The following is a 15451-nucleotide window of genomic DNA, read 5'->3' as shown; positions in this document are numbered from 1 at the left end:
ACACCATGTAAGGTGTCCTTCCCCAAAAGGCTCGTACTTCTGTAGAATTTTGAAAAATGGAGGTCAAACCCCAAGGGGGACCATCACATTAAGGCCAAAACATTTGAGACTCCTTTTAGTCGCCTCTTACGACAGGCAGGAATACCGCGGGCCTATTCTAAGCCCCGAACCCGCAGGGGGAGGATGTGTGTGATGTCCTTAGGTTAGTTCGGTTTAAGTAGTTCTAAGTTCTAGGGGAATGATGACCTCTGATGTTAAGTCCCATAGTGCTCAGAGCCATATTTGAACGATACTTTCATCAGTCAACGTTATTGGGAAACTGCACTCCTTCCCCTTGTGAGTATTTTAAGGGGTGCATACGGCCTTGACGTGAGTTGGATGGATGACAATGCGCGACCGCATCAAACCGGGCACGTGCAGGATCTCTTGGAACTAGATGATATTCGGCGGGTGGACTAGCCTGCCCATTCTCTCGAATTTAATCACGTTGAGCACGTGCGGGATGCGTTGGGGCACTGCAGAACCTCCACGTGCACCAATAACCATCCCAAAGTTATGAACCGCGCTTGCGGGCGATTGGACTGCCCTAGCACAAGAACTTACCAACCTTGTAGACAGAATGGGAGCACGTTGTAGAGCAAGCATTTGCACCCGTGGTGATCACATCCCCTTTTAAGAACCTTCTGCCTCTTTTAATTTCCAGGGGGCAATCATTAATGATGGCGATTTTAGTTTAATTATTTTCAGTTTTGTTCTCCTCATTCAGTTTTTTTTTCAGTACGTTGTAACAGTGTTTTCTATGTATGGTCCAAATTTTATCGAGCTATGTCACTTGGCAACGACACATCATGTGAAAGTTACTTTCGTCGTTAAATTTTTCGCACCGGTGTGATACGCAGAAGAGCTTCTGGGAAGCGTGGAAGGCAGGACAGGGGTACGGCACACGTGAAGTTGCGGGGTGGGCTGTAAGTCGTGCCTGCATGGACAGCTCAGTCGGTAACGCCACTTCCTTCGAAAGGCAGTGTCCAGGGCTGGTTAGGCAGACATGCGTAATCTACCAAGAAGTTTCAAAAACAGCGCACGTTCCGCTGCAGAGTTAAACATTGATCCCGGCCTTCATTCTTCAGTTTTCTACGGCATTGAACGGTAGTGAAACGTGGACTGTGGGAAAAACGGAACAGAAGAGAATCGAAGCATTTGATATGTGGTGCTACAGACGAAAATTAGGTGGTCCGATAAGGTAAAGAATGAAGAGGTTCTGCGCAGAATTGGAGAGTAAAGTAATATGTGGAAAACACTGACAAGGAGAAGGGACAGGATGGTAGGGCATCTATTAAGAAATCAGAGAATGGATCCCATGGTACTAGAGGGGGTGCCGGCCGAAGTGGCCGTGCGGTTAAAGGCGCTGCAGTCTGGAACCGCAAGACCGCTACGGTCGCAGGTTCGAATCCTGCCTCGGGGCATGGATGTTTGTGATGTCCTTAGGTTAGTTAGGTTTCACTAGTTCTAAGTTCTAGGGGACTAATGACCTCAGCAGTTGAGTCCCATAGTGCTCAGAGCCATTTGAACCATTTGAACTAGAGGGGGCTATGGAGGGCAAAAACTGTAGAGGATGACAGAGATTGGAATACATCCAGCAAATAATTGAGGACGTGGGTTGCAAGTGCTACTCTGAAATGAAGAGCTTGGCACAGGAGATGATTCCGTGGCGGGCCGCATCAAACCAGTCAGAAGACTGGTGACTCAAAAGAAGAAAATGGCATATACCGGCCGCCCGTGATGGTACATAAATATGACTTGTGTAATGGCGTGGAGTTCCGTCATGATTCTGTTGTCGTGTAGGGTCGAACTTTCGAGGAGCATGTACGATAGATAAAAAACAGATATTTGTTGCTTTCAGGTGTATTGCACGAGCGTCAAATGTATCGTCTATCCAAACCCTTAGTGAGATAAGCCTAAGTACTGGACCTACTAGATGGTGCAACTATCAAGCCTCGGTTTTTGTTAACTTCGCAGACATTGTACGACAGGGCGATTCTATCTGTCTCTGGACTTTCCATGGTGAGACCAGCATGTATGAAGCTGGGGAATTGCTGCTGTACGTTGCAAATAAAGCTGTCTCGCAAAGCACTTTGTTCTTTTCCAGTGATTCATGGAACGCGGTCAGACGGCTAATCGTGAGCTAATATATTCGAAAATGGTGGCACGTTTCCAAGCGCCGCTACAGTTATCTCTTCGACATTGTGATTCTTCGCGAGTCTTCGTGGGACAGATAAACTGGTCTTTAGAAGGGCGGTTGGAAAATTTCACGAGGAGGCCAGCAAAGTATTATTTTTTACAAGCAGCTGCAATCGTGCAGAGTGAAACGATGTCGACGGCTCGACATTGCGAGTTCTGTTCTTTTTGACATCATTTTCAGTATTTTGTAGAAAGTGTTGTTGACAGTTGGTAGTCTCGCCCATTAATAGTTGCAATGAACAAATTTATCATCATTGCTGTACACTACACTTACAAGTTTCCCTGACTGGCCTAACCCGAGCGGTTAGCTGTATCCCGTAAACTTCGCCCAGTGAAATGTGTGCCCAGTTAAGGTGGAGGAAATTTCCACTAACCCTACAACCCGAACTCGTGCTGATGAGGAAGAGTTCTGGTTCGAGCAGGGTCTATAATGGCAGTAGGAGCTCAGTAAAAGTTACGTAAATGGCATCTATAAACATTTTGTGACTCTGACTGTCTTACTAGTTAAGCATTGTTTTTTTTTCATGCAAACAGCAGTCAATTGCACATCACACAAAATATTCTTTTGAATACACATTTTTCGCATTCGTTCCACAAGAAACTGTTGAACTTTTTACTTCTTGATGAGAGCGGTGTGTCGTTGCGCTGTTTTATTAGTACCATCTTATAAATTAGTTGGAAACGGAAAGCTGAATTTTGAGGCCTCGTAATTATAAATGTCATTGGAGACAGCGCTCTAGATCCAGGGGACTTCGAAATACAACGATGGATGATGCAGAGAACAAACATTAGACACTTGGCGAACGCAGAAAACTGTAGCCTTTGCGATACAGAGCACAAGCTTTGAGTCCGTTGAGGTAAATATGGTACGAAACTTGACAAATCCATCAGGTTGTTGTTGCTGTTGGAACCAGCTAAAATCAAACCCTTCTGTCCTTTGATTCATGCAGAAGTTAGTTACACTCTAAAACGTCAAGTAGTTCCACTGCAACACCAGAACACACTGATGTACCTGCGAGTAATTCCTGACAGGACTTGCACGCACACCCATGCACACATGCACCCGCACGCACGTACACAAACAAACGCACACCCATGCACACATGCACCCGCACGCACGTACACAAACAAACAAACATCAACATCAATTTGTACGAGGAACAGTCAGATTTGCAAACTGGTTAGACACACCAGAGCCATCTTTGTTTCGGCAATACTGTGTTTCTACCATGTGGTACTCTTCCTCAATCTGGTGCAGGTTACCTCATAAGTAAACATATCAAAACTAAAATCTTGGAGAAAGTGAAAGGTAAGAAGAGCCGCCGGATAAATGAAGGCAGTATGTTGCCACCTCCCCCCCCCCCTTCTTTCCTCAACAACGTTTATAAGAGTGAGCACCCAGATCTTCGACATGCCAGGAGACGTATCTATGCGGATGACTCGGCTGTGACGGCCCGGGCGAGGGCCTTTGAAGAAGTTGATACCAAGATAAGCAATACACTTGAAACAGTGGGATAGTATTATTATCTGAATCATCCTAAGCCTAATCTAGGAAAGACTCAATTGCTTTCCATTTTGGGAAAAGAGACGCTGGCAGAAAACTTAATATTAAGTGGAGAGCATTGGAAATTCAGCACTGTGACATCCCAGAATATATGCGAATTATTCTGTTTCGCAACCTACTTTCCAGAACAGACTGTATGGCTTTGAAAGGAAAATTCTGCAGCAGGTACATAATCTTGAAAAAGTTGACAACTTGTACGTGGGGAGCAAAACCCCTGGTTCTCAGTCAACTGCATTTGTGACTGTTTGGGTGTGGGAGAAATAGTTTAGGGAGCACCGATTTACACCAGGCATGTAGACGTTGCCTTAAGAGTCAGTTCACTTAGTTAAGGTATACATCAGACCAACCTAGCTCCGAAGGTCTACCTGTTGTCCGGCATTGACCCCCGCCCACAAGACGTCGGGTGTTGGGAGACAGAGAATAGATTGAAAACCGTAAACATTTCATGTACAATAATACAGTTGTGTCATGTCCACGGTAAGTTTTTTCAGTGAACGTTACCATTAGACGTCAAGTGTTAGAAATGTTTTCCTGTGGCAAGAGAATGTTCCTAAGAAAGAGTGCTTCACTTCAGGGGAAGAAACGAACTGCGGCTACCATCTACCCTACATTACGTGGAGATCCTCAATAGAACAAGGACAGGAGTTTCAAGAGGCAGAACAATTTTGGTCAACTGGGGGGAATGAGGTGAATGTTACGTGCACCTGCGGAGCAATCTCGACACTTAATAATATGCCATAACTTGGACGAATCCTGTGCTATGGAAGACGTTTAAAATGCCACCATAAAGGGCATAACAGCTGCGAAATACCGGACCGGGAAAGAGAAAAGAAGTAATGAGGAAACTAATCGTAAGCCTCTCAAGTGCGCAACAGCTCCCTGAGACAAGACGAAAGGGGATGAGGAAGAAGAAAGAAGACACCTCACTTCTGCCCATGATGAATGACATCGGTCGAGTAATTACCACTCGCCATACCGAAAGCTGTATATTAGGGAAGGCTCTGATCACAATCCGATAAGGAGTGGTGGGATATAAGGAGAACACTTAACATCGGACTTCAGTACAGGTGACGTAAATTATTTCAATACCCTCTGTCCTCAGCATCACGTGGTTTTAACGACTTACACTAGATGACGCCAGTGAAAGCAAAGCTTTGTATTTTAGTGTTAAATGTAAAAAAGCCTAACTCAGCCGAAACTGGAGATAACAGTTGATACAAATTAACTAGACTGAGCTTTTCGTGAGATGATAAAACAATATCAGTGACTACTTCTGTGACAAAATACAACCTCTCTGTAAACAAAAGTGTCTTGTTTACATTAGTGTTAACGCAGTAGTTGATCCGGAGACTTCGTCTCAAGAACAAGAACAAAGATTTTTTTTCACGATCCTGAAACTGTTCGTTGAATTACATTTACCTTAAATTCAGACATTTTGGATTAGAACTGACAATGGCCGTTCAGTTGAAAATACAAATTACTGTAACGAATCGAATTTATTGTTCTTCACACTAAGCGTTTTGGAGCATTATCCCTCCGTCATCATGTGGATTTATTGCAATTAATAAGGCAAACATGGTTTACATGTGTGATCTGTTCGTATAACTCAACGCGCAGCGCACTCGCTTACAAGAAAAGATAGAGATTTTGTATGTAAGAGATTTCGTGGGCAACCAGACGCTCTGTCAGCCAGCACTGATAGGTATTTGTATTACTGCTCACCTACGCAACCTAAAGTTCCACATAACTTTAGAATGTGTACAGTTTCTGTGCTACAGATTGCTCACAAAACATAGTAGATGACAATTAGCAGTGCCTTATTAATTGAAATAAATCTACCTGATGATGGAGATATAATCCTCTGAAACGTATAGCGGGAAGAAGAATAAATGTGACTGGCTGCAATGATTTACAATTCAAGTTAATTACAGATGATTTGACGGTACAGCAGTCTCCATAATCAGCATGTGGCCAGCTCATGTTATATAAATTGCTAACCAATCAAGGGACCAGTACTCCATTTTCACAGGCAACCGAGTAGTTTTCCATCTGCGCATTAAGGATTCCCACTTGTCAGCCCAGTTTAAACGACGATATTACGATTGCACCGTGAGTGCCTTAAAAAAATGGTTCAAATGGCTCTGAGCACTATGGGACTCAACTGCTGTGGTCATCAGTTCCCTAGAACTTAGAACTACTTAAACCTAACTAACCTAAGGACATCACACACATCCATGCCCGAGGCAGGATTCGAACCTGCGACCGTAGCAGTCGCACGGTTCCGGACTGCGCGCCTAGAACCGCGAGACCACCGCGGCCGGCGAGTGCCTTAAACTTCGTACATAAAAGAAAAGCCATTGAGATTGCCGAGCTACAAGTTCGTCACATACCGTTGTGTATGTGGTGTTTTGGACTCTACGAGCAGGTGAGTCAGTTGCGTAACTGCTGCAAAACATCCTCCTGGGAATGAGGCGACGCCAGACGTTCTCGGCAGCACTTAAATCTAAAAATAAATGCAAACTGATGGAAACATCGATGAAATCTGGTAAAGCGAAGCACGTGACCATAACAATAATGACGGGTGCGGTGAGAATTGATAGAGTATCGAAATCTACGCGTGCCGGTAATGAGAGAATATTGTCTAGTGGTATACATCTCTTCGTGTATTTATAGGAACAAGGTAATGCAAAGCCTAAATGATGAACGTGTAAAAGAAAGAGTAGGGAATCTTCAATATTAAATAGTGCAATACATTACAGTGTAAACCATTTTGGCGCTCTGAATACCACTGAATGCATAAAGCAAATAGATAAAACGCGGCACAAGTTGATATAAGTTTCTTGTGGTGGCCATCTTCGCAGCAGCTGTGTGTAAACTACAGTAGCTCAGAAGGAAACCGCCTTTTGCATGCTGCACATTAAGTTTTTTTTAAAATATATATTTAACTTGTGCACTCAGATGCATTTCGTCTTAGTTACAAGGAATTTTCAGTGTCAGAGAGCGTCTAATTCATTATTTGTTGGCTAAACTGCTTCCTCTCGTAACTGCAAACTTTCAACCAGTTTCTCACAAGAGAGAAAGCTGTTGGGTTCACAGATAATGATTTAGACGCTGGTCTGACTCTCACTGAAGATGTCCTGTAACTAATGCGAAACGCGTCTGAGTCACCGACCTTAACATGCAGCTAGAAGAAGGCGTTTTTCTTTTGAACTACTGTAATTTAAAAGTTGAAATATTTACGGCAAGCAAAACGGTATACAGTCTCCACCATCCGTTCGAGTATGCGCTTACATACATACATACATACACACACACACACACACACACACACACACACACACACACACACACACACACACACACACGTTTATATATCTCGGTTGTTGTTGTGGTCTTCAGTCCAGAGACTGGTTTGATGCAGCTCTCCATGCTACTCTATCCTGTGCAAGCTGCTTCATCTCCCAGTACCTACTGCAACCTACACCCTTCTGAGTCTGTTTAGTGTATCCATCCCTTGGTCTCCCTCTACGGTTTTTACCCCCCACGCTGCCCTCCAATACTAAATTGGTGAACCCTTGATGCCTCAGAACTTGTCCTACCAACCGATCCCTTCTTCTAGTCAAGTTGTGCCACAAATTTCTCTTCCCCCCAATTCTATTCAATACCTCCTCATTAGTTACGTGATCTACCCATCTAATCTTCAGCATCCTTCTGTAGCACCACATTTCGAAAGCTTCTATTCTCTTCTATCTCAGTTATACCATGCCTAACCCCGAATGTTTACACTACAATAGGGTGTCAAGGATCCTGACAGTGTGTTAATCGACAATTCCTTTAAGAAGCGTGAGCAACAGCAACAATAGTCATGTATTATCGAGGAGTAGTAATAATGGTCAAATATATGCAGTAGCGTCGGGTGATACGTTTGTCCCTGTTTGCCCTTACGTAGACGCAGTAAAGTTTATTTCCGTACTTAGAAATATACTCACCACCCCTTTGGGCGTTGGCTGTCGCCGCGACGAGTAGAAGCGCGATTGTAATCAACGCCCACCTCGTGATTCCCGAACGGGAGAAGGAACGTCGCACTGCCATGTTGCCAACAGTGGAACACTCACATCACGCACGTCCGCACTCTCCGACGGTTGCCGGCCGACTGAAGCGCCCCTGCCCGCGCAGACTCCGGGCCCAGCTGGCGCCAGCGCTCTCCGCTGACGTCACAGTTTTGAAGACCGCGCACGCGTATAGAAAGCTGTCCCGTTCGCAGCCGCCTCTACCTGCCTTGTTGTTAGGGTACTGCAGGTGTTTAGCTTCTCAGAAAACAGGTTTCGCTCTCACCGCCGGCGACATTGGCGACCGATCACGGTGACCTTTGGGATCCCGGTGCAGGGTTTATAGTTATTTCCATAGGTTGCCTCTTCAAAGTCCAAATGATGCTATTCAACATGGTTCTTCGCCTAGCGTAGTCCGACCAACACTTCACGAAGACGTTATAATGTTGTCTTTCATTCTAGGAGAAAACCATACCTTCTGAATACAATATCTGTTCAAAGATACCGACCAACACTTCACGAAGACGTTACAATGTTGTCTTTCATTCTGGAAGAAAACCATACCTTCAGAATACAGTATCTGCTCAAAGATTAAAATTGCTACACCACGAAGATGACGTGCTAAAGACGTGAAATTTAACCGACAGGAAGAAGATGCTGTGATATGCAAATGATTTGCTTTTCAGAGCATCAACACAAGGTTGGCGCCGGTGGCGACACCTACAACGTGCAGACATGAGGAAAGTTTCCAACCGATTCCTCATACACAAACAGCAGTTGACCGGTGTTGCCTGGTGAAACGTTGTTGTGATGCCTCGTGTAAGGAGGAGAAATGCGTACCATCACGTTTCCGACTTTGATAAAGGTCGGATTGTAGCCTATCGCGATTGCCGTTTATCGTATCGCGACATTGCTGCTCGCGTTGGTCGAGATCCAATGACTGTTAGCAGAATATGGAATCGGTGGGTTCATGAGGGTAATAAGAACCGCCGTGCTGGATCCAAACGGCCTCGTATCACTAGCAGTCGAGATGACAGGCATCTTATCAGCATGGGTGTAACGGATCGTGCAGCCACGTCTCGATCCCTGAGTCAAGAGATGGGGACGTTTGCAAGACAACAACCATCTGCACGAACAGTTCGACGACGTTTGCAGCAGCATGGACTATCAGCTCGGAGACCATGGCTGCGGTTACCCTTGACGCTGCATCACAGACAGGAGCGCCTGCGATGGTGTACTCAACGACGAACCTGGGTGCACGAATGGCAAAACGTCATTTTTTCGGATGAATCCAGGTTCTGTTTACAGCATCATGATGGTCGCATCCGTGTTTGACGACATCGCTGTGAACGCACATTGGTAGCGTGTATTCGTCATCGCCATACTGGCGTATCAGCTGGCGTGATGGTATGGGGTGCCATTGGTTACACGTCTCAGTCACCTCTTATTTGCATCGACGGCACTTTGAACAGTGGACGTTACATTTCAGATGTGTTACGATCCGTGGCTCTATCTTCATTCGACCCCTTCGAAACCCTACATTTCAGCAGGATATTGCACGACCACACGTTGCAGGTCCTGTACTGCCCTTTCTGGATACAGAAAATGTTCGACTGCTGCCCTGGCCAGCACATTCTTCAGATCTCTTACCTATTGAAAACGTCTGGTCAATGGTGGCCGAGCAACTGGCTCGTCATAATACGCCAGTCACTACTCTTGATTAACTGTGGTATCGTGTTGAAGCTGCATGGACAGCTGTACCTGTACACGCCATCTAAGCTCTGTTGGACTCAATGCCCAGGCGTATCAAGGCCGTTATTACGGCCAGAGGTGGTTGTTCTGGGCACTGATTTCTCAGGATCTATGCACCCAAATTGCGTGCAAATGTAATCACATGTCAGTTCTAGTGTAGTATATTTGTCCAATGAATACCCGTTTATCATCTGCATTTCATATTGGTGTAGCAATTTTAATGGCCAGTAGTGTATTAGTGGGCACTAATATAGATGTGTTCACCCTTCGTCTTTATGACGGCTTGAAATTTGCTGGGTACGCTTTCAAAGAAGTGTCTGAATGTCTCTGGTGGAATGGCAGCCCGTGCTTCCTCAAGAGTAGAAACCAGAGAAGCCAGTGATCTTGATGCTAGGGTCTGTAGGAAATCGATGAAAAACTCATTCCAAAAGTTCTCCATTGGGTTCAGGTAGGGATTAGCGGCAGGTCAGTCCATTTAAGGAATGTTACTGTCCACAAACCATTGCCTCACTGATGCTGCTTTATGACAGTGTGCATTGTCATGATAGTACAGTCATCATCTCCGAACTGTTCCTCTTCTCTACACGATACCCAGTGCTGCAAATTGTGATAATCTCCTTCCACATTTAGCGTTTCCTTAAGGGCAATAAGGGGACCAGACAACAATCACGAAAAGCACCTCCATACCGTAACACCGTAACACCACCTCCTCCGTACTTCACTCTTATCACTGCACATAATTGCAGGTAACGTTCTTCAGAAATTCGCTAAACGCAAATCCTTCTATCGGACTGACAAAGGGTATAGCGTGGTTCGTCACGCCAAATCACTCATTTCCAATTATCCACAGTCCAGTGGCGTCGCTCATGTGCCGCTCGGTCATGACTTCAGAAATATGTCGCTTATGAGGAGCTGCTCGACCACCGTATTTAACTTCCAGCGCACAGTCTTTGTGCTAACTGGACTGCTGGCAGCACTTCGTAACTCACGAGTGATTCCTTATGCTGATTTCATGCGATTTTCTACAACTAACCTAAGCAATGCTCGTCAATCCCTGCATCTCAGTTCACGAGGTCTTGATTTTCATATGTTCTGTAAGTTTGTTTGTATTGTGTACATTTATATATTTGTTCACTTGTGCTGAAAAACGCGTTTCCACTTCGCAGTCACATCAATACCAGGGAGAATGAAGAAGAAATGGCTGGCGTGCATCAATAGACATTCAACCCTTAAACCGTGGGCACACCCCATACAAGTCAGCTAATGGAGGTCCAGATACTTTCGATCAGGTAGCGTGATGCGGCTGAGGCATGTTATTTAGCGCTCATGTGGTGACAGTCTGAACCATTAGACGGTATATTTTATATAGTCATTTAGCAGTTTTTTGAAAGCGAAAGAGTTGGTATATGATTTTGTAAATCACGGAATTACGATACTGGCTTTGGGAATTACGTCTCCCGTGGGCTCATAGTATAAAACACTTCCAAATCTGTACAAAAGTTGAAAATTAGTTTACATATTTTTTCATATGTTCTGTAAGTTGTTTATATTGTGTACATTTATGAATTTGTTCACTTGTGCTGAAAAACGCGTTTCATCTAAGTGCTCTTTGCCATACATCTTATGTCATACGATAGTCCCAGAATTTCTAGACAACTGAGAGTTTTGTCAAAGCCTTTCAGTATCGTCTGTAACATTTCCAACACTTCAGAAGCAAAATTTTTGTTCTGATTGAAGACTTCGTTGCTGGATTTTAGGTATGGGGAATCATTTTGTGTAAGTATTTTAAAACAGTGACAGTTTCTGACAACTGCAATAGGCAAGTAGTTGTTGCTGCCGTTGTTGTGGTCTTTAGTTCGAAGACTTGTTTCATGTAGTTCACCACATTAGTCTAGCCTGTTCAAGTCTCCATTTCTTCATAACTACGGCAATCTACATCCATTTGAAGCTGCTTGCTGTACTGAACGCTTGGACTCCCTACAATTTTTACATCCATCATCCCTCTCCCCCATTTCCGCTGCCAAACTGGCGATTCCTTGGTACCTCAATGGATCCCTTATTTTGTATGGGTGATGCCCCAAATTTTTGGTCTTCCCAATCCACTTAGGCAACAGGCCTTACTCCAGTAACTGGCTTTGCAGATTTCTGTTAAATTTAGTTCAAGTATATACGGAGGTGACAAAAGTCAACAGGTAACTCATTTTGCTAGACATAGTGCAGCAACTCGAAACGGCATGGACTCAACAAGTCGTTGGAAGTCCCCTGAAGAAATATTGAGCCATGCTGCCTCTATAGTCGTCCATAATTGTGAAAGTGTTGCCGGTGCACGATTTTGTGCACAAACTGGCCTCTCGATTATGTCCCGTAAATGTTCGATGGGATTCATGTCGGGCGGACTGGGTGGCCAAACAATTCACTCGAAATTTCCAGAATGTACCACTAACCAATCTCGAACAGTTGTCCGCAAGTGACATGGTGCACTGCTGTTTGGGAACATAAAGTCCATGAATAGCTCCAAATGGTCTACACATAGATCAGAGGATCCAGTCCATTCCACGCGAACTAAGCACACGCCATTATGGAGCCACCACTAGCTTGCGCAGTGGCTTGTTGAAAACTTGGTTCCATGGCTTATGACTTCGTAGCGTTTGCGCCACATTGGAACCCCACCACCAGCTCTTACCAACTGAAATCTGGATTCACACGACCAGGCCGCGGTTTTCCAGAGGTCTAGGATCCAAATGGTATGGTCACGAGCCCAGGAGAGCCGCTGCAGGCGATTTCTCGCTGCTAGCAAAGGCAGTGGTTATTCCACGCAGAGTTGCTTGTCTGTTAGCAATGACAATTCTACCCAAAAGCCACTGCTCTCGGCCGTTAAGTGAAGGCTGTCGGCTACTGCATTGCCCGTGGTGAGGGGTAATTTTTGGAGTTTGGTATTCTCGGCCCACCCTTCATACTGTGGATCTCGGAATATTGAATTCTCTAACGACTTCCAAAATGTATGTCCCATGGGTCTAGCTCCAACTACCATTCCGCGTTCAAAGTCTGCCAAGTCCCGTCGTGCAGCCATAATCACGTCGTGACCAATTCCACATGAATCACCTGCATGCAAATAACAGCTCGGCCAGTGCACTGCCCTTTTATATCTTATGTACTCTATGATACTGAATTTTGGTTTGCAAATGTTCATGGATATTCATGTTGCAGAAGTTGGATCTGTTTGGTAAGCAGACGGTGTACTGTTTTAGGAAGAAAATGTTTAGCCGAATAGTGCCTTAGCTTCATACACCGACGAGCAGCTAACGACGTCGCACATTCGACTGGCAGGGCGACTTAGATGCTAATGTATATGGTCTGTGAATCGTAATTTCTCATTTCACACAGAGTTTATTTGAAATTAAAACGTATCTTAATCACATGCTACATACAATTTACGTTTTATTAAACATTTTTTTAGAGCGCTTCTCTCTGAAAATTGTGGATTACACATGTCTCCGACATATTTCGGTATTTTTCTACGGGGTGTTCGAAAAGTCTCTCCGCAGTGCCGTGCGATTGTTAGACGCGCGTGCCGTATGATTGTTCGCCTGCCTGGGTTACTTCCCTTCAAGTGGACTCTCCCAACATTTTACTGTTTCGTTTGTCTCAGCCAGCGTCAGTAGTATCGTTGGTGTGTGTTGTTACGTGTTGACGTGAACATTTAAGTTTAGTTCCTTTGTTCGTTTGTTTCGTTTTTGACACTGTTAAAATGCTAACCATTGAAGAACGTGTGTTTTAGTCGAATAAGTGTTCAAAGCTGGCGGTAAATACACAGTTTCAGTTCGTCAAACATTTAATTCAGTTTTCCCAGAGACAACACTCCCACATCGCGATACTGTGCGAGATTTGATTAACAAATTTCGAAGTACGGATTCAGTGACAGATGCACCGAAAAGTGGTCATCCTAGCGTTTTGTCTGAGGATAAACTACTTGATATTTCTGATAAAATGTCCATGAGTCTGAACAAGTCAGTAAGAAAACTCGCCCAGGAAACCAATGTTAGTGTCGGAAAGTCGCACACAGCTATAAGGAAAAAATTAGAACTTTTCCCATAAAAAGTGATAGGCGTGCAAGAACTGAAAAATACTGATCATGCCAAGAGACTGCATTATTGTCAATGGTTCAAAAATTTCGTTCAACAAAATGGAAGGGATATTCTTAATTAAACGTTTTTCACTGACGAGGCGTGATTTCATTTATCCGGATACATGAGCTCGCAAAATTCTCGTATGTGGAATGCTGCAAATCCATTGTGCACTCACGAGGAACCACTTCATTCTGTGAAAATAGGAGTTAGGATTGCAGTTTCTAGACGTCGGATTGTGGGTCCCATGTTTTTCAACGAAACAATAAACGTACAGCGATACTGCAGTGATATTCTGTACCCATTCATAGAACTTGTGTTAAGTGAAACTCTGAATGGTTATTTTCACGAAGATGGTGCAACCGCGCATACAGCTCGCGTTTCAACGTCACTGCTTGCTGATGTTTTTGGTGATCGCATAATTTCACAGGGTCTTTGGCCTCCACGATCGCCTGACCTAAGATCATCTGACTTTTTCTTCTGGGGTGCAGCGAAAGTAACTGTCTATAAAAACCGTCCAAAATCCATCGATGAATTGAAAACTGCAATATCCACTTTCACTGCTACTGGTACAGAAGAAATGTTACAGCTTGTGTTTGGAAACATGATTAGACAAATTGAATTGTGTATTCAACAACAGGACGGACGCTTTCAACATTTAATGTGAAGATTTGTAAGTAACAATGAATATTCAATAAATTAATAACTTTGCAAAAACAGACATAATGTCTGATGGGATAACAGCAATCAGTGATTTTATAATGTTACTTATAATCCGTCTTGATTGCAAATTTTTTTTATTCATATGACCGGTTTCGGTTCATTCAGAACCATCTTCAGATCTGATATTTCACAGCATGTGAAAGTTGCTGGATTTGGACGGGTTACTCCTGTAACTGAAATATCAGATCTGATGATGGTTCTGAATGAACCGAAACCGGTCATATGAATAAAAAAATTTGCAATCAAGACGGATTATAAGTAACATTATAATTAATAACTTGCATTTCACTGAGTTTCATTTCGGTATATTCACTGCGGCATACGGCACGCGCGGCTAACAATCATACGGCACTGCGGAGAGACTATTTGAACACTCCGTATATTTTATATACATTTCGTGTAGAAAAGGGTGTATTAAAACACACGTGAATGTGGTCTTAAAGTGATACATCCACGTTGTGCCTTCTCACTGCCAATGTCGTACAACTGATCGTTTGGGACTACAGTATTTATAGTAATGTAACAGATACTGTCGAGAGAAGATGAATAACAACTGTGCGTCCGCTCTCAACGAGGCCTTTTTTTTCTAGCTGTTGTTACTGAACATTAACAGTTGAACGTTATTACGTAGTTACTTTGCACATTACCTACGGCCATTCTGCACCACGCCCCTTTGTCGTGACGCCATAAAACATTGCAGAGGGTTGTTCATTTTGCTGTGCCGCGCGTCCACTGTATCTCTATCCCTTCGGCGACCACCCGGAAGGTGTTCGCGCTGCGGTAGAGCCGTTTGAGGCAGGCGCCGGTCCTTCCAGGGATTAGAGGCCTCCCAGGTAGGCCTGACAGAAAAATAACGGCACTGACCACCCCGACCCCAACTCAACACAAAGGGCTGCCCCGGCGTCAAGCCTTCTCTCTACTCGCCGACGGAGAGATCTGCTCCTTCTCAGACTCGGATATTATAGCTCCTGCCAGTAAAAGGCAAGCGTTGCAATATTTCA

General features: G+C 44.2%; 1 protein-coding gene across 1 annotated transcript in view; it reads right to left on the bottom strand.

Annotated features, from left to right (window-relative positions):
- LOC124613199 (serine protease snake-like) overlaps positions 1-7944 on the bottom strand; it is a 275095-nt gene extending 267151 nt beyond the window's left edge. The window contains exon 1 of the mRNA XM_047141860.1: positions 7792-7944. Coding sequence (XP_046997816.1) covers positions 7792-7894 — 103 coding nt within the window. The 5' untranslated portion in view covers positions 7895-7944. The remainder of the gene's footprint in view (positions 1-7791) is intronic.
- Between the last annotated feature and the right edge of the window lie 7507 nt (positions 7945-15451).

Source organism: Schistocerca americana, chromosome 4 (genome assembly GCF_021461395.2).
Source record: "Schistocerca americana isolate TAMUIC-IGC-003095 chromosome 4, iqSchAmer2.1, whole genome shotgun sequence".
NCBI classification, from domain to species: domain Eukaryota; kingdom Metazoa; phylum Arthropoda; class Insecta; order Orthoptera; family Acrididae; genus Schistocerca; species Schistocerca americana.
This window is presented reverse-complemented; position numbering and strand designations above follow the sequence as displayed.